Source organism: Cupressus sempervirens, chromosome 8, assembly GCF_028749045.1.
Source record: "Cupressus sempervirens isolate cs-2001-9-10 chromosome 8, ASM2874904v1, whole genome shotgun sequence".
In the NCBI taxonomy this organism is placed as follows: Eukaryota; Viridiplantae; Streptophyta; class Pinopsida; order Cupressales; family Cupressaceae; genus Cupressus; species Cupressus sempervirens.
Window position 1 is genome coordinate 499,051,746 of NC_143125.1, and position 23,438 is coordinate 499,075,183.

At 34.1% G+C, this 23,438-nt stretch overlaps 1 protein-coding gene across 4 annotated transcripts in view; it reads left to right on the top strand.

The window, feature by feature from the left end:
• The window catches only part of LOC149543370 (DNA double-strand break repair protein), a 71,379-nt gene extending 48,650 nt beyond the window's left edge, over positions 1-22,729 (top strand). For 2 of the 4 annotated variants that reach the window (XM_089798170.1, XM_089798171.1), the window contains exons 3-7: positions 7,359-7,445; positions 18,940-18,973; positions 19,128-20,979; positions 22,184-22,274; positions 22,389-22,729. In XM_089798170.1, coding sequence (XP_089654296.1) covers positions 7,359-7,445; positions 18,940-18,973; positions 19,128-20,979; positions 22,184-22,274; positions 22,389-22,425 — 2,101 coding nt within the window. In that variant the 3' untranslated portion in view covers positions 22,426-22,729. The remainder of the gene's footprint in view (positions 1-7,358; positions 7,446-18,939; positions 18,974-19,127; positions 20,980-22,183; positions 22,275-22,388) is intronic. The other 2 variants (XM_089798172.1, XM_089798173.1) reach the window with 1 other exon arrangement.
• The last annotated feature ends 709 nt before the right edge of the window (positions 22,730-23,438 follow it).

Genomic DNA, 23,438 nt, shown 5'->3' on the forward strand with positions numbered 1-23,438 from the left:
ACCTTCATATCATCTAGATCCGCCATTGCATGTGCTCGATTCTGAATGTTATCAGTGTGTAAGCCAGCTTCACCAAAGAACATTGCAACTCCATTTACCACAAGACCTTCGAGTTTTTTTTAATTCTGAAACAAGAATTGCATGAGCCGTAGAAATGACCCGATTGCTCCATTCGACTTGCTCGGTTCTTGAAAGCTTGTAATACCGTGGAGTGATCGTCTTTGATGTATTATAGAAAATTCTGCACATAAGAATGCCTCCAATCACGGAAGTGAACAAAAGAAACCACTGTTCTATTGAATAGGCCCGAGAATCATATCGTGCACCATAAATACATCCTCATAATACGCTTGCTGAGTCTCAAAATATCACAAAGACTGTTCATATAACCGAATAATGACAATTTAATTCTTTAATGATCACTGTTCATCCATTGCTTACCTTGAAAAGCCACGGCTCCTTCATAATCAGAGTTAATTCTTTTGTGACTTGGTAAGATTCAACATAATGTAGGCAGAGTTTTATGATAAAAACATTCATAACCCTATCCTTTCTTATCTTCAAAGGAGACTAATCATAATTTGATTTGAAACTGTCCCAAATTCTGTTACCTTCATAAGATTGTAGTAATACAATACTGCTAGCATTAATGTACCTTCTTAAAGCGATTACTTCAATCAAAGAGCCTTCAGAGAATTGCATCCATAGTCTTGTATTAATAAAAAGACTTCTTTCCAAAGTTCTATTGTTTGGACCTTGCTCAAAACTATAAACAATCTAAGATGTGATTCAATCTGTGGCTGTCTATACTCTGTTGCTGAAAGCCATGTTGGCACATATGCATTCATTTAGTATAAGAAAGGTTTCAACAACTGAATGCACATGGAATAAAATCTGAAACTTCCAAAACCAATTCTGTCAATGTGTTATCCATATGTAAACTTTCTGAATGCTTGAAAATCATAATCCCCAACCATTCTTCTGCTGAAAAGATCATTAATTGAAAGATCATAATCTTTGCCAGATTGGGGGCTACAACTTACCCAATTAATGAGACCTTGAAAATGTCCCACCCGGCTTAAAACAAGATGGCAAATGAAGGGAAACCTGGCAAAGATTACCTACTTATAAAGACTTAGACCTAGACACCAGACTGACTTGATGACTATATGACTCAATATTGCCAAAAAAAAATGGGTGACTTAAAGTCAGGCAACAGAAAGTCACAACATTAAAGGATTGTAACTTCACCCAGGTTCACACCCAGTTGAAATTTTAAACTCTGGACACCATATTTATAACAGGCGGCCTATTTGCATAAGACGTCAAACATAACACATACAATACTCAAGTCTTCGACAGTGTCATATGCAGAGATAATAAAATGCTGCTGTCACTATTTTGTGATTATATACTCTGCTCAAAGAGTATAACAGTTACAGAGCTATATTATTTAAAATATACTGCTATATTCAAAAAAAAAATAATTCTACCTTAGATAAATCTGATAATTAACATGGTATCAGAGCAAGTCGGTTGCTGGGATGATCAACTACACAATCCCACCATAAACACTTTGGTTGCAGGAATGGAGGAAGCCTGGTGGTGGAAAGTAGAGAAGTTCGTGATCACAGATCTAATCTAAAAGAGCTGTGGGTTGTTGGCTGATCCATAGCCCAAGGAATAGAGTGTGCATGAGGATTGACTGAAGGAATGCAGTTCCAATATCTGTCATTTGTAACTTGCAGTACGTTTGATTGCTGTCAAAATGCCCATGAGAGAGGTGTGTGCAGCTTCACGGATGAGCTCACGGTGGAAGGATTGTTTGCTGAGCAAGAACAATTTCTAAACATAGGAAGGCACAAAAGTATCAGGGTAACACTGATCCCAATATGCAAGCAGTGATATGATATTGAAACTGAGACTCAGCTGAATTAATGTCTATGTGATATCATACCCAACTATGATCTGTGAAATTTCTTTTGTTACAAGTCATTACTGTTATTGTGTATTGCAAATCACCTTTGAGTTTGGCATCAAGTTTGTGAGCTGCATTTACCAATTTAAAGGAGTTTTGTTTGTCATTGAAAGTTTAGGTATCCCTCTAAAGACGTTCAGTTAGTTTAATCCATGGTTACGGGGAGACCCGTCTGCCTTCTAAAAAGATACATCTTGGGGTCGGAGATGTGTCTTGAAGACTTTTTGCAGTTCTGCAGACCTCAAAAAAGGTTGGAGACTTCATGACAAAGTCTTCCAGTCCTAATCCAAAAATTGAGGTCTCTTCGAAGTCTCCTGATAAAAATAAATGTAAAATATAATATTAAATTATTTTATGTATTCAATTTATAGCCCTCATTTTAATATTTTTTAATGCAAAAATCAAGACCAATGACAATTTTTAAATGATTTTTTGGAGAGTAATAGCTGAAGACCTTGAGATGGATGATCACAACCTTGTGGAGTAGATGATAGTACCATCAACATACTAGTACTAGATAGATTTCTGTTTTTTGTTTACTGTACTAAGTTTGTTCATTTTTGTTTCCATATCGGCAATTTAGCATCAAACTATACTTTTTTGAATTTAAAATTTGAATATGTAATGATAATCTCAGTCATTATCAATCTGATATGATGATGATCATATGCAATATTCGGAAAACAAGTATGACTATGAGATAGAGTAATGCGATTATGTGAGTTTTGAAATATTTGACTCTATATTAATGTGGCATTACTATTATTATTTACTTCAGTCTTCTGTTTTACAATATTACTATTTAGTATTTAGTATTTATTAGACTCTTTAAACAATACATATTCATTTATTTAGCATTGCATATGTCCTTATATTCAGCAACTGACATGCACAAGTTATTTTTTTAATCACCTAAATTCAATCAATACAATCATGAACATTGGAGGTTTGAAGAATCGATTTGAGTAAAATAAAGGATTAATCATTTGAAGAGTCTGATATATGCATACTTATTAATAAATTGATTGCAAGTGATTGAAAGACATATTAAACGAACGATTGATGATTCATATGAAGGATGTTCATGACATTGTGGTTATTAAGAGAGATTATTTTAAAGATGAAAAGGTGACAAATTCTTTATGATTGTCTTTAATTAGAATTGACAGTGACTAAAAACTACAAACCCTATAAACAGTGGACTAAGTGGGAATTTTACATTGGGGGGAGGGGGGAATAATAACCAATGTTCCATTCCCATTGTTTGACAAATGCTTATATGGAAGAATTTTATGATTTGATGGACCTTCATTGAAGCAACTTGTATCAAGGATACACATATAAGTATTCATTCTCTTTGAGTATTGCAGAACTCAATCTTATGATAGTAGCTCCAAAGAAGTTTTGATCTAGAATTCATTAGTCATCTAATGATCATGTTGGATAAAGTGAGGCTTTTGAATCGAATATCCTTGATCATTGAGATTATGACATCCTTCTATATCATTAGAGTGCATGACAGTTCATTAGAGGCAACCTTGGAGAAAGAGAGGAAGCTGATAGATGATGTTTCAGTTTACCGGAGGGAGTTTGACATTTGACACTTCGTTAGAGGCAACTTTGAACAAGGAGCTCAAAAGTTGATATTAGATTCAAAGGTAGTTTTGACGTTTTATTAAAAGTAACCTAGACAAGGTGAAAAGGTTAGTGTTTCTTTGTGAAGAAGAAGTTCCAAGTGTAATCCCTCATAATACATTCTTTTCTATGAGAGATAAGTTTGAGGTGAAAACCTTATTCTCTGATATGGTTCATGGTGGATGTCATGACAACACCGCATGACAATATCCATGATGACTTCATGTAAAATTTTGATGTCGTGCATGGGTTTGCTCCCTGTGCACTTCATTAGGAAGTGGCAACCTCCAAATGATTATTACTTGTATTTGCAGAAGTTATTGGAAGGTGGTGATCTTAAAATAACTTAAATCATGATATATATTTTTATAATATTGAAATAAATCATAATGGATTATATCTTGTAAATCAACAACTAAGTGTTAGATGTCATTCAATTGACAGTCTATGAGTTGTTTGTATAGATATATCATAGGTACTTGGTGAATGTCATGTCTTGTGATATTCAGGATGCGGTTACCTTTTTGAGTACTTGGTGAATATTATGTGTTGATATTCTGTAGGCCATTATTTAGAGTATTTGGTGAAAATCATGTTTTGATGTTCAGGAGACCAATACTCATGATATCAAATTGATATCGAAATGGTAGAGATATTCTGATCAAAGAAATCCTTAAATTTCTTATACTTAATATTACCAATGGTGTAATATTTATTCATGTGTTTATCCTTCTATATTAAGAGGGAGTATTCATGTTGTAATTTAGTTGGATAAAATTAAATTGTGTGTGTGTGAGAGAGAGAGATATATATAATCAATTTATGTGAAATATTATAAATATGCAATATATATAAACAAAATTGTACTTGCATAATAATTACCTCTAATAAATTATTGCAAATTATAATATATATTGGAGCATTTGTAATGAACAGTCTTCATTATTGGGCAACTGTTTTAATCAAATGACGGGGTGTCTTAAGCTATGCCAAAGACAAGTGCGACTCCAGCATGAAAGTCACGACACCAAAGGGTTGTGACTCCATGCTAGGTCACACCCGGTTGAAATTTTAAACTCCGGCCACCATATTTATAACAGGAGGTCTATTTGCATAAGACATCGAACATAAAACATGCAATACTGAAGTCTTCTACGGTGTCATATACAGAGGTAATAAAATGCTACTGTCATTATTTTGTGATCATATACTCTGCTCAAACAGTATAACAGTCACAGAGATATATTATTTAAATAAAACAATATACAGCTATATTCAAAAGAACATAAATCCTACCTTAGATAAATCTGATAATTAACAGTTTTTGGCAAATAGCACTTTACAAAACAAGCTTTCCAATACATATTATTGTTAAGCTGTTTAATAAAACTTTAAAGAAAAGACAAAATATATTTTTGTGAAAATTAAAATATTGTACCGCCTGTGATAACGATGTCTTTATGGTGATTTGGATGAATTATTTGCTGATGTCTTGGTTCAACTGCTTTGATTTGGAGGATTTGAAAGTCAATTCTGAGGATTTTGGGCCTTATGAGCAGGATGGCAGGGACCGATTTGGCCCAAAGTGCTCCAAAATTGCAATACAATGGATCAATTGGGTTGTATCAAGTGAAATGATTATACATAGGAACCTTTGGTTATATAGCCAAGGTGAGAATGAGAGAATGACAAGTGTTGTTGTCTCATTAGATGGTAACCAACATGAAAAACTATGGCCTACACAAGGTGGATAAGTGATAATGTGATATCACCATAAAAGGTGGATCGCCCACCTAAGGTGGAGTCACATGTCCACAAAAGGTGAATCATCTTCCAAAATGGAAATGTCCATCCACTGTAAGTGGATATGATAAAATAGTAACATGTTAAGGCCACATAAAGTAGAAATGCTCCAACTTCTCCTATGTAATTCCCTAAGTAGGCTTAAGTGAAGTGTACTGGGTGCCAAATAGCAACATAAAATTCCTTATTTACACCAACAATGTCTGTTGTAACTCACTGTGTGTTAAGGTTAATAATCTATATACAGTACAAACAATACCTTCACTCTCAAAGAAAAGAATTTTCTGTCATACATCTATGTCAGTGCCATTGTTAACTGTGTCAGCCAGCGCAGAAAATTCTGATTTTGATGTATTGAAAAAAAAACATAAACATTGTAAAAATGATAAAGCAAGAGACAGTGTACCACTTGGAAAAAATGAGATAGCGCACCATTTGAGATAAAAAAGAGACAGTGCACCACATTTATTAAACCTAACAAAAAATTAGTTGTAAAAAAATATTGACTTGAATTAAGGAATTGGGAAAAACTCCATGTAATTAAATGACATTAATTCTTAAGATTAAGATGTAGACTACTGTTAGAAAGAAAAATGCAATGAACTCGATGAATGGATAGGTATATGTGATCTAATAACACACATCAATTTGTCAGAAGATGATTGAACAAGCATGAAACGAGGTCTTTGGGTTACTTTTGCGTCAATTTGTTGCACTTCATGTGAATAGCCTCAGACATTATCCAGTTGTGCGCACATCTATAAGTATCACAATTTAAGCACAAAAATGCAAATGGTTAGGCTTTAAGGTGGACTATTTTACACCATTTTCCTCATCCCACAAAATCTGCAAAAAGGAAACTTATAAATTCATAAGTAAACAAGAATTGCACTTATGACAAAAGTCTAGTTTCCATAGGATGATGATTGAAAATTTGAATGGTCCAGTTTTTCTTTTCCATTTTCTAGGTCACTTCTTTTTAATTGCATAGAGGTAAAGAAGCGAACTTGTAATTGCACACTCAAGCAACTAGTCAAAAAATTTCTCAATTGGATTTTTTGGGCCTTATACTTTTATTGGTTTTTAATGATTGTATTAAGGTCATCTAGAATCTTCTTATTGGCCTTAAAGGAATAGAAAAAAAATACATTTTAGGGGTTCAAGTAATAGGCTGCTACATTTATGCTTTGGTGGAAGTGTTTGTTGTCAAATTGGATGATATTTTTTCTTATTTTTGAGTTTCCCTGTTGTAATGTTGGATGATCTTATACAGATAACCTATTGTTTATTTTCTCCAATCATGTCATGAGATGTCCAAAACACAACTTTTAATGTGTCAATAAAAACTGTCACTTGCTATCAAGTTGCCTTGATAAGTGTCATAAAAACACAATGCTATGACCTAGTTTACCTAGGCCAACTAAACAACAATGGAGATGCAGAATTCCCAAATTCTATCAAGTGGGATACCATGATATTCCATTTATTGTAATCCATCTATTTGTTACTCATGCTACCTTTAAACAACATATGCTCTATATATTGGAATTTGTCTCTTTCTACAATGACATTATATAAAGAAACAAGCTTGGCATAGGTTTTCAACTTTTCTGTGTTGGCAATAAAAGCTCTTCAGAGATGAGCATTTTATAATTTTCTCAACGTCTATTGGTTCTTTGAAAACTTGTGTAGAAGGGCTGATTACAGATGGTGTCTACATTATTGTACATTTTCTCCTCTGACTAATTGACTTATTCTGAGTACACATGCTTTGATTACAAAATAGGCTTAATTTTGCTTTTTTCTTTTTTTTGAATCCCAAGACATTTGCACCTTTTTACTACTTTCAGATCTTTACGCAATGCACATCTAACTCTATTTTTCATTTAAGATAAATGAGTTTTAGTTGGTCATTTTGCCTGAACATATGCTATTTCATCAGGTGGTTGACAAGGAGATGGCCAGAAGATCTTGATTTTTCCCAAAGTAGCATTGAGGACCCATCTAAAAGTGGGTTCTTGGGGGACCAGTAAGATTATTTTCATAATCTTTTTTGGATGTACATTAACTTCTGTCACATTTTAAATATTATGCTCTTTGCAAATTAGTAAGTTGTCAATAAAGCATCAAATTTGAGTGTTTTTATTCTTAATGAAATGATCACTGGTAGAATATTAATAATCATACTGTTCAAATGGCCCAGTTTGAAGTCATGTAAAAACCCATGTTAGCTTTTTTCATTTTATGTCGGCAATCCCCATATTCTACCAAATGCTTTAAATGATTATGCCTTTATTTATGTAAAGCCTCTATGCACAACTACATGTATGATACTAAAGTTCCTATACCAGAAATTGAAATGGCTTGGGGCTGCCTGGCCTTCTATAATTTGAGGGTATGTAAGTTTTGCACATCATGAGCAATGAATTTGGAGCAAGGACTGATGGCAGACATCCATCTCCATGATTTTTAACTTTTAATAGATTTATAACAATCTAGAATTCCAAGTTCTTTTCTTTTTGATTGGTGAATAAATCTATTTCATTAATATTAGAAAATAAATTTTTGCAGAGAAATAGTTTCAACTTGAAATATTGACACCATATGCTACCAATTACTGCACATACACTAGATACATACATTGGATCAGTCTCGGCCTTTCAGAGTTTTGCTAAGTTAAAAGCCCCAAAAGACAAACCAATCTGAAATTTAACAAAAATGTGGCCCACATTCGATGGTCTCTAAAGACCATTGTCCAAAGGGCTCTACCCAAAAAAATGTGTATACCTAGGAGCCCTACTTGATAAAAGAGTGAAACACAATTCAAAGGTCGAAGGATCAAAAGACCCGGCTCACAAACTTCGAGTGTTGTTATGGGTTATGTCCTCCTTGGCTTCCCCATAGAGCCATTGCACCCGTTGCAAACTAGCTTCTTGTTGCAAATTTGAAGTGTAAAATGAGATAGGATGGAGAGCAGATTGGTGGAGCAGAGATAAATAAGAATTATTCAAGAGTAAAGAATTATAGAAAAGTGCAGATCACAAAAATAAATGCAGATCTTTTTTATATGAAAAAAGTAAGGAGTAAAATATTAGTCTACGACTTATATTGAAGGAAGTGAAAATAAAGATATTATAACAGATATACATTTGTTTATATACAAAAATATATTAAGAAAGATCATTTATATATTGAAGAAAATATAAGGTTGTGTGTTGAAGTTGAAGAATTCATAAATATCAGATTGAAGAAGGGAAACTTCTGTGATTAAAGTATCCATCACTAGTTGAGTAAGCAACGTTAATAAGGTGGAAGAGCAGTTTGTGTGCAATGGGTTGCTGCTCACGAAGACAAGCTATGGGGGTTGGCACTTCGAGTAGGTCGGAGCCTGTAAAGTGTGGGAGATTGCAGCTTCCAGTGAGTTGGTGCTCATAAAGATAGAGGTCGTAGCCTCTAGCAGGTCGGAGCCTACAAACCAATTTGTAAAACAACAGTTTCTATAAGAAAGCATTTATTTGCCATGGTTTTCTCCCACACTGGGTTTCCACATAGATCTTGTGTTATTGTTTTCATGTGCATGATTGTTCATTTCAGCATTTGAAGTTAATTGTTTGGATAAAAGTTTTAAATTGGCAAATTCGTCATTATATTGATTCACCCCCCCACCACCCTTCTCAGTATAATCGTGTGCTCTTTACACTGGTACATGCTACATGAAGCCAAGGAGGATGGTGTATCCACTCTTGGGCGTAGGGCAGGAGGTTATTGAGTTGCCTCATCAAATGACCCTAACATAGCATTTCTATGGTTGGGTCATCATAAATGTTAATTTTAACAAAATTATGTCTTTATTGTTGAAGAAGTCAAGTTATGAAATATGATTATAAATAATAAACTTTAAATATGTTGCAAGGCTTCAGTCAACATGAAAAGTATTTCTTAAACCTAATTATTTGACAAGAATTGTGATTTGGGTAAAATTTGGTACTTTCCCCAGCTTAAATCCATTGGCGTAGCTATTGTGATAGTTATTACTTTGGTTGGTTGGTTGATAACCATATATGAAGTTGCTATGGGAATAGTCGATTATTAACTATCATATGCATTGTATTAAACACTCTCTACTATGCTAAATAACAATATCAGGTTGTTATCGTTTCTGCTTCATCTGGTATTGAACAACATGGTGAAATGAGGGAAGGGCTTTGAATTTGCAAAGGATCTTGTGATGGCTAGTGAAGTAGATGAATGGATGTTTTGGTTGCATACTAAGACTTGCATACTTGTGTGAGAACAAGAGTAATGTATGCTATGTGTTCAAAATTATTAGTCTGGAAAAAAGTACATCCCAGGTCTTTACCTTTGGAATTAGTTACATTTGGTGTCAACTGCTTACTGTCCATTGTGTTGTTCGACCTTTATCAACAATATATAAGAAAAATGGACATAGAAGTCAGAAATAGTTCAAACCTAAACAATACATGCTTCTCTAATATGATTTTCATTCAATACCTATTTATAGCATTCTTCAATCCTATTTTTTAGGAAACACCATTTCTAAATATGTTGAGTTGTTTTAAAAACTCAATGTACAACTTCTAATAAAATAACATTTTAAACAAACCTTATGACTGTAAAAGATATTAAGTTATTTATTAAAAACCTAATCTTATAACACCAAATTATATAATGCAACCTAATATTCCTAACCTATGTGAACACTAATCCCCCCCATAGTGTGAACATGAGGAGATTGTACATCACAATATTTATAATCACATGTAGTAGCTCATCAAACACTATAAGCTAAGAGTATGGATTTACACAAATACTCATGATACCACAAATAGGGGCTAACGTATCTATCCAAGGTTTTACATCAAATTTGGATAGGGACAAACCCATCTATTAAAAAACAAGGATATGAATAGGGACACACTTCTGCTCACAACGATTATGATTGGGAACAAACAGTTCCGATCAATTCACCATCTTGTGAATGGGGACAAACACACCATCCACCTACACCACAGATTGTGAACGAGGACAAACACATCCAACCATAATATACAAAGAAAGAGAACCAAGTTCTCATTGTTGCAAATCTAGCCACTATCATAGATCGATACCACTTCGATCACAAATAATATGAGATAGATGTCGTTGCCATTTGGAAACCAATCTTGGCAAATGGGAATGGAAAATTTGTTAGTATTCCACCCTAGAATGTGGAATTTCCTTTATTTATTATGAAAAAATAGAACATGGAATGCTACCGAAGCTAATAAGCGGCCCCATTGTTGGTGATTGACAAGAGGTCATCGTATTTCCTCTAGCCTCTTGTGCCTCCAATCTTCAATTATTTTCTATTTAGCGAAATTGACTTTGAAGCTCAATTTATTAAATCCTCACCTCAAGTTGGATGTCACATACAAGCAATAATGCATCCACTTATAACTGAGGATAATTTTTATTTTATATTTTTGATACTTTTGCACAATTTTTTCTGACATTCCTATAAGAATGATAATACTAGACAAGTAGAAGGCAACTAACAAAATGCGAGGGTGTGGGCTTGTCAACTAGATCCTAAGTTCCTTTCCAATATGTTCCATTTCCACAAAACAAAAGCACAGGTTCAAGAAGTGCCTGCACTCGTTTGTACTGCTTGATCTATGAATGGAATAATACACAAATATATGTGTAGTGACATTAGCTTTGTCTTGTAATAACTGGGATTAAGTTTTCAACTTGCCCTCCAAACTATGGACTTGACTATGAACCCACTAGAGAATGTCTAAGTTAGGTGGATGATGTCAACCACAAGTTACAATGCAAAACGGATCTTTGCTCTCCCAAAAATAGAATCCTGATCTGAAACGTAGATCATGCCAAGAGAATTAGTGAATTCAACAAAACTGCAAATCATTGCCAAAGTGACCAAAGCATGCTACTCAAAAAACATGCTTGATCTGAGATCACAAATAGAATAGGTTAGATTCTGCACATATATATTGGTTTTACATCCTTAGATTTGCTTGGATTGGGCTTAAGAACATTTAAGAGGTGAATATCTTAAGAACATGTAAGAGGTGAATATCAAACTCTAGAATGGGAAACTTAATGCAAATGGAAACTAACAAAGAAATTTGATGCCAAAACACAAATAACCACTACAGATGGATCCACAATTTATGCTTTAATCAATCCCAAGTAGAAAAATCTGCCGCCCAACAATACAAATCAGTACAGAACAAGCCTACCTCCAAAGTCTATAAGCTAATGCAATGCGAATCTACATGATTTCTTTATAAGCATACCCAAATGCCACACACTTGAGAACTCCTGTAAGCCACTTTCCAGCAAAAAGAGTGATATGCAAACAGGCTCGAACCAAAACATCAAAGCACCGAGTAGTCAATGTAAATCACCACCCGATTTGCACCAAGGCCTATGCGACATACAACCTGGACTTTGCCTCGTAGAGAGATAATACAGGCAGAGCGAACAGAGATAAATGGTGCCTTCACTTATGAATTCTTATTTCATTATATTAGACTTTTCAGTCTGGAAAAACGAAGAATATATCAGTCAGCGAAGAAGGATTATGAATGAGGCCAATAGTAGAATTAACTTCTTGATGCCACACTAAAGCATGATGACCTCACATCTCAATAACTGCATATACAAAATAACAATTCAGATAAGCATACATTTATTGCAGGCATCTCCAACTCACAAAATAGTAGGCACAGAATTTTCTTTGCTCTAATACCATTTAAGAAATATGGACAAAGAAGCTAGAAATAATTCAAACCTAAACAATATGCGCTTCTCTACTATGATTTTCATTCAATACATATTTATTGGATTCTTCAATCCTATTTTTTATGAGACAACGTTCCCAAATGCTTTTAGTTGTTTTAACAATTGAACATACAACTTCTAATAAAATAACCTTATAAATAAACCTCGTCACTATTAATAATAAGTTGTCTATTATTTATTTAATATTATAATACCAAATTATTTTATGCAACCTAATGTTCCTAACCTATTGAACACTAATTCCCAACACAATATGATTCCTTTGTAGGACTTCATAATTTCTATGAGAATAGTTTGAATCACAATGTTTGTATTGAATATAGAAGGGTCTAGATTTTGAGTTGGAGATTTTAAGTTGGAATGGAATGCTTAAAAGTGAGTGATTTTTTTGTAGAGGCCATCCCCTGTTTGTTATTGTTGATGTGAGTTCTATTCCACTACAACATGCAGAATCAAATGTTCAGTGTTTCAAGATGAAACATCAACTAGTCAATCCTCTCTTGATATAAGGTCATCTCTCGTGCTAAGCTTGCAAAGTAAGATCATGAGATGATTTCAAGGTTCCTACTATTGTGGATACTTTCTCAGTGAAATAATGTGATTTGTCGGTTATCTCAAAGGGACTTACGCTATTTATTCAATAGATATCAACCCTTGTACTTCTTGAGGTTTAGCTTCACAATATACAACGAGAATGTATTTTAATTTTCCGACTTCCATTTCAACTTCAACTTCAACTTACTGCTAATTCTATCTCTAACTAGGAATAAAAGGAATCATTGATGACTTGGATTCTACTAAATGTAGCTTAATCAACGATGCCACCCACAAAGTGCAAGCATCCAAGGCATACACAAATGGTTTTCACATCAATATTTCCTCCTCGGTACCACCAAATGGATGCAAACTAAAGGTTGGATATCAATTGAAGTTATGTAGTTTCACTAGCTAACAACACAAGGCATTCCTACCATCAGCAAGAGACTAGTGGCCCAGTTTATATTCGAGTTAAGCAAGTAAACATCTACAATTTTGTCATCCAACTAAACTACTTCTAACCAACATGAAATGAAATCCTATGCTTAGTGAGGAGATATGGATCACCATGCAATAATGCGAACTTGATCACAATACTTCACCATGCAAGACACAACAACGAAAAGTAGAGCAAATTTGACATTTTATTAGCAACAATTCTCCAACAAGTCCTCCTTTGCAAATGAGAGGGGTGGGGTTTATATAGGAGCCCCAATTACAATGAACAACCAAGATTGATTTGAAAGCAAGGGCCAAGACTAATCCACATAAGCCCTAATTAGGGTTTCCATAACCATAACTACAAATATTAAATACCCACCCAATAACAATTAAGCACCACCATGTGGACCAATCAGAAAATTGCATTGCCTTAATGGGCTGATAAGAAAATAGATTAGGCATAACCACTTGATAAGATGCATCACAAAATAGGCTAATGAGAAGGGAGCACTTGTAGAAGCAGTCGCCACCTAGTAGACCCATGAGAAAATATAAGTGCAGCCAAGAACTGATTAGGAAAAAGGCCATTATGCCACCTCATCATCTTAACCTTGAAGGGAGAGCACCACTTGTAAATAATTGTAGATTTTAAATGATAATTGCAATAAGACTTAAAAAGTCATCACTGACTTACCATTTTAATTTCCAATAAAAATAATTTAATGGGGTAATGCAAATTTGATTGGAATTTTTTTTGTTGATAGATATTATTGAAAGATATTTAATTAATTACTATTTATAATTTATTTTCCATTAATTAATTACTATTTATAATAAATTTACTTGTAAAATCAATCCATATTTTGCAAAATTGAGGTAAATTTGGTCTCCTCCAAATTTAAAAACCACCATTTTGCAAAGTCAAGGTAAATTTTAATCTCACTTCAATTTAAAACCATTTATTTTATTTTTCGGTGTTATTCATATTTTTGAAATTCAAGCATGTTTCACAATCTCCCAATAAATTTTATTTCATTAAACTTTAGGAGAGGTAGGGTGGTTTTGTGAATGAGACTCCTTATTAATCTTGCTTGGAGTGGAAACCATTACTATCCTAGGCAAAACCATCAAACATCAATTGGAAACAATTACTGACTTAGGCAAAGATCAAAATCCCAGAAGTGGAAACTACTATACACTTAAGCGAAACCATCAAAGGTGGAAGCCACTAGAAAGTTAGGTAAAACCATTAACCAATAAGTTGAAACCACTACCCACTTAGGCAAAAAAATCTATGCATTAAGTGAAATCCACTCGCAACTTAGGCAATGTCCAACCAACATGTAGTGGAAATCAAGGGTGACTTAGGCAAAGTACAACCAACAAGCATACAAATTAAGTGGAAATTGACATGGACTTAGGCAAGTACATGTAAAGTGAATTGGAAATCACCACGCACTTAGGTAAGTACATGTATTTTTGGCTCAATTTTAATTTTAATTTCAAAATTTTTTACAGTTGACCAAATTTTACCACCCTTTCCCCTCTTTAGCCAAATTCTGCCAAATTTCAAGTTTTTTCAGACTTGGTCTTTTTTTCCCATTTTTGACATTTAGTCAAAGTTTTCCAATTTTATCTTTTTTTAGACTTTAGGAAGGCTTGCAAAAGTTTTAAATCATTGCCAAAATTGCTTTACCATCTAAACTTAGAACAAAAGAGGGGGTCCCCATTTGCAATGGGCAACGGTGTGAAAACCTCACAATAGTTAGTAGACATATAAAAGAATGTGGATGTAAATTTGTATGCAAGCATTAGATTTTTGTTGTTTTGAGGGCAGCATTTGAAGGTAAGGCATATAAGGGCAATGGGTATGCATTGGATATTTGTAATGCTGAAATGCCATTGAAGAGCAGTGATTGTTCTATAAAGAATTTATGCTTTATGAGTGGTGCCCGAAGTAGGAGGGTTGTTCAATAGTTGATGCCATAACAATATTGCCCATCGTTTTCTTTTGCTGGGTTCACAAGCGACCTTCAAGCAGATAAAGAAGGTTTGTTGTAAGAACCCCAACAGGTTCTATCTTTGACTAATATAGCTAAACAAAAATTAGCTAGTATGATATGTATTCCAAATGAGGATGTAGAAGGAGATAGCATGGAGGATGACACATGCTTACCACATATTAGTACTACAGCAGAAGAACAAGAGAAGGATCAATTAACCTTCACAATTGAGGAAGATGCAGAAATAGAAAAAGAAATACAGCATCATATAGAGAATACCAAAGATGAAAGAATCAATAATAAGGTACAATATATTCAGATACCTAGCCAGGAAATAGGAGTGATAGCGGAAGAAAAAATAATCAACTTTTTAACCTTTAAACCTTTATGTCAAGAACAACTTAATAGCAACACATAAAAACATTGAACACATAAGAACATCCACAAGATTGACACATGGATGTTGGTATCGCAGAAAAACAGCTTGGGTGAAAACCACAGTGGGGATAAGTACCCACAAATTATGCACTCTTTTGAAGTATGCCTTGTCAGGAGCTTAACCCTGTGAGGAGTTACAAAGACACTCTTAGGTGCCACCCTGTTATGAGATTTACCTCTAGCCCGGTTAGGAGTAGCCTAGTTAAAGGACTTTAAACACTAATTAAAGTGCCACCCTGTTAAAGGATTTACAAGCAAGGACCTATTAGGATCCACCCAATTAAGGGATCTTGACTATTATAACTATTAGGGAACAACAGAAAAAATGATATGTGGAATAGCACTACCTGTGCTTGATGAGATCCACTGAAGCTCAAACACACTTTACAACATACTCAACTCTACCCTAGCTTGATCCCACCTTTCACCCTTCACTGCATGTGCTTGACCACGATCAATAATAACAAACTGTTTTTCTTCCACCAGTAATATTGGACTTTCAAGTTTACTGCCTCAATAAAGCCCTAAAATGTAAAATCTTTGTGTATTTCAAATATCCCAATCAGATCCAACCGCCATTAGACAAATCTTAAATCACAAATCACATTTACAAGACCACACCTTGGAATTCATAGAATTTTGTGCCAGAGGTCAAATAGATTTTGATTGAACACTTGATTGGACAATGTGATGCCAGCCATCACCTCTAGTTGTGCATCCACATCCCCATATTATAACTGACTTGGCTAAATTCATCACCTCCTTAACACCAATCATCAATCTACTATCACTGGAGAACTCATTTATTCTTTATGACTGTTACACAACTCGTCAGTTTGAAAGTCCATGTTATGACCGCTACTGTTGAAGTGAAGGAAGGGATGATTGGTGAATTGATAGTGCAACTGGTAGAACAAGTTGGTGACAAGTGATAGGTGATTGGATTGGTTTGTCAAATCTGCAACTAATAAAGTGGAGTGATCTCAGGATGATGTAAACAAGATAGTTAAGCTAATACAGTTATGACTGCAACTAGTCAGTATGATCGGTGAAGCAGTGACATAATAGAAAGGTTATTGGTGAAGCAGTGACAGTTGTTTCAAATGAGTTGTTCTCCAGTGATAGTCAGTAGACTGACAAAGGCTGCGAAACTTTATTTGCCAACAGCTGAATTTGCTTGTATGTTTCAAATGCATTTTTAAGAAATCCTTTCTGCACATAAACTGCAATCATAGAGCCTTGTAGGATGGTGTCTTTTTCTGTGGCACCATCACACCAAACTTAATAAAAAATATAAGTTAGTTATAATAACTAACTTATCAGACCAAACTTAATAACAAATATAAGTCAGTTATAATAACTAACTTCCTCCTTGGATATGGTCGATCTGTTCACCAAACATACTGACTTACCAATTGTTGTTGTATCGTTGAGACCTTCCACATTTTGTGCATTCATTTATTCTGGTTAAGAAACAAAGGGGGCTCTTAAAGAAAGAAATGTGGTGGTTATGATAGCTATCTCATCCATTCAACTTAGCTTTCAGCTTTTAGTGTTTTACAATGCTTTGGAAACTAAAGTAAGTTACCGATTCAATATGTTTCCATTGACATTTTAAGGCATTTTCATAACTTCTTCAGTGATTTCAACACTCTAATCTTATCCAAAAGGCTGATCCAATTTTTGTTGCATAGCCATTGGCATAAAGGGGTCAATCCTGACCTTTATCAGAAACTAGACTGCTTTGGAAACTAAGGCAAAAAACCAATGCATTGTACTCAGCAATGTTTCTTTATCCACATTGTGAAGTCCATTCACAAATTCATGGTAGCTCCTTTTACTTCTAAGAACCATTAACTACCTGATCCAATAACTTTGATTTCTTGTCTTAGTGTGAACTGACTCCTGCATATTTCATCAGTGTCTTTGTGGATGTGTAGTCTAACTTCTTGTACATGCCAATAAGGTTGCTTAGCCGTGTCATCACTCTCTATTTCTTTCAACATACCAAAAAGAAATTAAAAGTCCAACTGATATCGATGATGCTATTATAGCCAATCAAGCCACTTATCAATAAAGTGAAGTCTCTTATCACTCTCTATTTCTTTCAACATACCAAAAAGAAATTAAAAGTCCAACTGATATCGATGATGCTATCATAGCCAATCAAGCCACTTATCAATAAAGTGAAGTCTCTTAAAATATAACTTATCCATTAGATTTCAGAACAATTTTGAGAACTCTTTGCTCACGAACCTTGACATTAGTGTTTAGATGTCTTCATTTGTAATCATCAATTTTTAGGAATTTTTTAAAGAAACCTCCCAAATTATAAATAGCAATCCTTGCATAAGTTTTCCTGGTATAGCACTGCAACTAAAGCCCAAAGAGCTCATAGCCTGCAGGAGAAAAAGGCATAGCTTTCAAACATTCATCCTTTTGCTGTGACATTTTATGGGGATGGCCAGAATGCATATATGAGAAGCACCCAGAAAAATGAATACATTTTGAGCCAATGAAATTGTGATTTTAATGATTGTTGGGATTAGATTGGGAAAAAGAAAAGCTTTAAAATCTCATAATCTGTGAATTGGATCAGATTGATAACTGAGCATGCTGCCTGAAATAGCTACTATGAACACCATGATTAAAGGATTTGTGTTGTCTTGCACTCATTTTGAGAATTGATTGTTTTAGTGAATCTCAACAAACTAGAGGACTGCTCCTAGGGTTTCGATTTACTGTAGCATTAGGGTTGCTTCTGTCCAGGATATCTAAGGGTTCTCACAGAATCTCCAACTTTGAATTACTCAATGTAATGATTTTGATGCAAAAAATTTAAAATTTCTCAAGTTTAAAATGGGGGCTAACACACAGCATGCAATCATTCACAATGAAAAATATCATTGAGTGAGTTTAGGCCCTTAAGTATATTAGTAGGCTTGTTGCAGTGTTCTTGTTCCACTCTTATATCTTACCATATTTACTAATCTAACTGGTGAGGCATTAGAACTCTTTACCTTAGTGACTTGATTGATTCACGTAAAATCAAACTGTCTCTGGTTATCCTTAGCCATAAAATGCTTTAAGTCAAAAGTAGGGACTTCTAATTGTATTATAACATATGTGAAATTTGTGATGTCTATTATCATGAGCATCTGACATTCTATTACTATCAATATTCATGTTACTGAAGTTTTTTGAATGGTCACAGAATAGCTTCCACTTATCTCTTGACATAGCTAAATTAAGTTTTTGGATTCTATTATTTTGCAGGTATATTTTGGAGTCATTTTTAAGAGATGACAATGTGAGCATTTTGTGATTCTTCAATGCTTTTCAAAATCGCCCTTGTTATTTCAATTTGTTAATATCGATTGACAACATTATATTGGCATTTGGCTATTGTTGCTGGTCTGGCAATCATTTGTAGTTTTACTAATTTTCTTGCTTTATTGAATTAGTCTGCAGTTGTTATGAAGTCAAAAATCCAAGAAAGCTTTGATGCATTCAAGGAAAATTACCAATTTGATAATAATTTCTACCAGTCCACAGTAAAACGGTTAGCTTTGGAACCAGAAAAAATCAAGGGCCTTCCAGAAAAAGAACTTTTTGCTTCCCTTCCTCTATTGCTTGATCATTTTCAGAGGCCAGCACTTGTGACTTTAGCAAATGTTGTGACCGGGAAAACATATCAACGTCGGAATTATATAATTAAAAAAATTAAGGATGGACTACCCAAGCTGTTTGCTCAGACTAGTCAGGACGCTTTTGAGCGTTTGCAGAATGTGAAAGACATACTAAGAAATCCAGATAATTTTTTGCCACCTTGTGCTACAGTAGTGCCAGAGAAGCCCTCATCTGCGTTATCTGTGGCTAAATGTACATTGGCTCAGCTAGAGAATTTTCCACGTCACACACTTTATTCAATGAACAAGATAATATGTGAAAAGCCACTTACAATAAAACTAAATGCTAGGAAGTCTGGTGGACGTGGACAATTGGTTCAACACATTAAGAGAAAGGCAGATAAGCTTCTTCAGGGGGTCAGAGATTTTGATCCGTTGCCTGAACCCATGAAGAAAGCACTTCTAGTTGCAAGCCTTTCAGCCAGACATACTTGTGGGGAAGATGGTGGCATTGTGAAAAATATTGGACCTATTTTACCAGAGGTAATTGCTTTGCATAATGATTTTCTGAAGGCTATTTCACATTTACAGAAGTTAAATTATCTTGACCTAAAGGATATTTATGGTTGCCTGTCTTCTAATGATGATCTCGTTCCAACAATAAGAGTTGATGGTTTAAGGTGTCTCATTCAGACTTTTCTGCTTGAATGGCTTTTTGAATGTTATGATGAAATTGTTCCAGAGCCAGTTATGAGAACCATCAATATGATTAATAAATTGGGAGTAGCAAATGGTGCTAAGGAGAGAGGTCGAAAGGGCACTGCAAAGGGGAGAGATACAAATGTCGCTGCTATAGAGGAGAGAGAATCAAAGGGTGCCATGAAGGAGAGAGATCGAACGGGCAATGTGATGGAGAGAAAACCAAAGGACACCATAAAGGAGGGAGATCCAAAGAACACCGTGAAGGGGAGAGATCAAAAGGGCAATGTGATGGAGAGAGATCCAAAGGATGCATTAAAGGAGGGAGATTCAAAGATCACCTTAAAGGAGAGAGATCAAAAGGGCAATGCGATGGAGAGAGAGCCAAAGGACACCATAAAGGAGGGAGACCCAAAGAACACTGTAAAGGAGAGAGATCCAATTGGCCACAATACAGAGCTAAGGGTTGACACAAAGTTTAGATTAGATACAGAGTTAGAGTGTGTATTGAATGTTAGTACTCACTTACAACAAATCATTTATGAAAGGTCTGAAAATGCAGATTTAGTGCAAAGAATTGCTGAAATTCCTTTGGACAATTCTGAAGATGAATGTGAGCCATGGTTCTCTGAGAACAGTTATGATACACATGAACTGGATGATAAAGAAGAAACTTATGCTGGTGAATCTTTTTCAGAGGCTGAATTTGTAGAGGTTCAAGAGCATTGTCTGCAAGAACAGACAAAAGACAACTTTCCTGATGGGGAGCTAAAAAATTCTTCTTCGGTGGATAGTTTAAGCAAGAATTGTTCTCTGACTTCAACTATTGCACAACAAATTCAAGAAGTATGTGATGAAGCAAGCCTCTTTTCTTATCGTCTTGTTGGTTCCATGATGGATGAATTCCTGAGAGTACAAGGTCAACTGTTAGAAGCCCCTGCAAGGACGTATCTCCGGAATGGATTTCCAACTACTGCAGAGGATACAGGTATACACCATCCATTAGTTTATGTTTTCACGTTTATTTAGATTTAATTGTACTGTCTGTGTTAGGTTGAACTGTTAAAAATTGAATACATGAATATTATTCCTCACGCTGCAGATGACTTAATTTTGCCATAAGTTGAAAACTGATTTCAGAATTTCGTGTTGTTTGTAGTGTTTTTAAAATGTGAATCAAATGTATTGTTCGTGATGTTTTTTTCAATATTAGAGCTATGTTCTCCAATATTAGGTTTAAACTTTGAGTTTGGTTAAATTTAAATGAGCTCGATTAGTTTTTTAATAAAATAAATAACAAATGATGAAAATGATTTTCATTTAACAGGTTTTAAATACATATAGATTTTATGAAGAATGGCTTTATTCAATTCTTAATTGTGAATATAATTAAAGTAGTTTTATAAATAAAAAATAAAGATTTTGAATTTTATTTTGATAATGATATTATATTTAAATATAACACTATGGAATATTCATAATTGTGTTTCATATTATTTTTAGAATGTAAAGTAAAAAACTGTCTTTGAATAATTTAGAAAATAGTGTTATTTATCTACCTACACATGCACGCAAGATAGATATGTGTGTGGGTTATTTTTTCTTATGAATGTTGCATTTTGTGGAATGGGTTTCAAAAAATGGTTGTATCTTAATATCTATCCATGCAACATTCTGATTGCTTAATTGGAAACTTTCCTAAAGGCATTGTTTCAATTACTAATTAAATTTCAGGTTAGCCCTAGTAACCTTTCATGAGGAACAATTTCTCACCAATGAAATATGTAAGCAAACCATACTAGGAAAATAAGCCAATTTAAATATGAAATAATACAAAGGAAATTATGTGATGGAAACTTTCTTGAAAGTGAAGTTGATTAATGAAATGCTTCTCTTTAGTTCCAAAATATTTGGACACTTCTCTTTAATTCCAAAATATTTTGAAAACATTAGTCATGTGAATTTGTGAGTCATAACTAGCAGACCAAATGACCCAAGTATTATATGTAAGCACCATTATACTGGCTTTTTTAATTATATTTCTATTTTTGTCATTGAATTAAAAATTGAGGCATGGTTACATATTGTTGTCACATTTTACTCATTATCTACACTTTAATAAGTTGTGCTCAATTTCCTCATTGTCCAAAGTAATAACTTCGATATCAAAATTTTCAAATGCTTGCTTGTAGGTGAGATTGAATCTTTTGATCCTCAACAAAGTATGGACATTTCTATATTATTAAACACTGCTAGAAAGCTTTGTTCGGAAATGCCATCAAGGTAATTGCAATTTTCAAATATAGTTTTTCTTTGATTGATAAAGAAACATTGTGATTGAGATTTTCATTCAAGCTTACCAATTTTCTAAATGTTGCTTGTGTTTTTTTGTGGTAGTGTGCTAGAGAAAGTTAAGGTCGCAATTGGTACGTGACATAATTACCTCGACAACAATCAAATTGTGTGAATTACTCCAATAATATAATTGGTTGAAGCTTATTGGAGGTTCATAGGATACACCTCTATAGCTCTATATGGTTGTAAGATCCTTATGGGTCTTTTTAATTTTCCCCAATACCTATGATTGAACTCCAATTCTAAGGAGTCTTGAGCTAGTATTATCTCTTAAAATTTTGGCATCTTTTAAACTAGCATTTATTGTTATAATATAGCAACAATATTGTAATTGAATATCATTTCATTTTTTTCTTTAAATGTAATATGGTATCTTGAGCAAATTGTTGATTACATTAAGGTCATGAAAGTTTTATGTTTGTGAAAGAATTTTCTTTTTGTCAAATAAAAAATGTTGAAATAAATTGTGTCAACAACTAAATAATTTGTTAATGAGAATCATTCAAGTTCTATACAAGGGGAATTTACCTAAATCTAGATGTTGCATAAGAATATCATCATTTGAAGCTTCTCAAGTGTTGGAACTAACAAGCTATTTGCAAGGCACACAAAGTAATTAAAGAGAAATTTCAATAGTAAAGTGTAGCATGCCTAGTGGATTGGTATTAAAGAAACAAATTTCCCATAATTTTAGTATACTACAAAAAAAATTCTTGAACAATGAAGAGATGGATTATATTGCATTTGCCAACTAATTTCCCCCTAACTACAATTGTTCTCTTATAGTATTAGGAGATCTCTATATTCATGCATCATGATCCTCAAATAATTGGTTTTAAAATCAATCACATCCTAGTTCACTTGGTGATGTGATACGATTTGCTATATGAATTGTATATGGGTCGTATATATAGAGTTGTCCAAGAGATGGCTAAAGGGAAGTTAATTAAATTTATTGGTTGCCCATGACACCCATGATAACTTCATCAAGAACAACCTAATCATGGAGATCTTTGGCTCCCTTCTATTTAAGCCTCAACTTTGGGCCTTTTGGTTGCTTATGATTAGGGATACACATACAATCAATTGTTC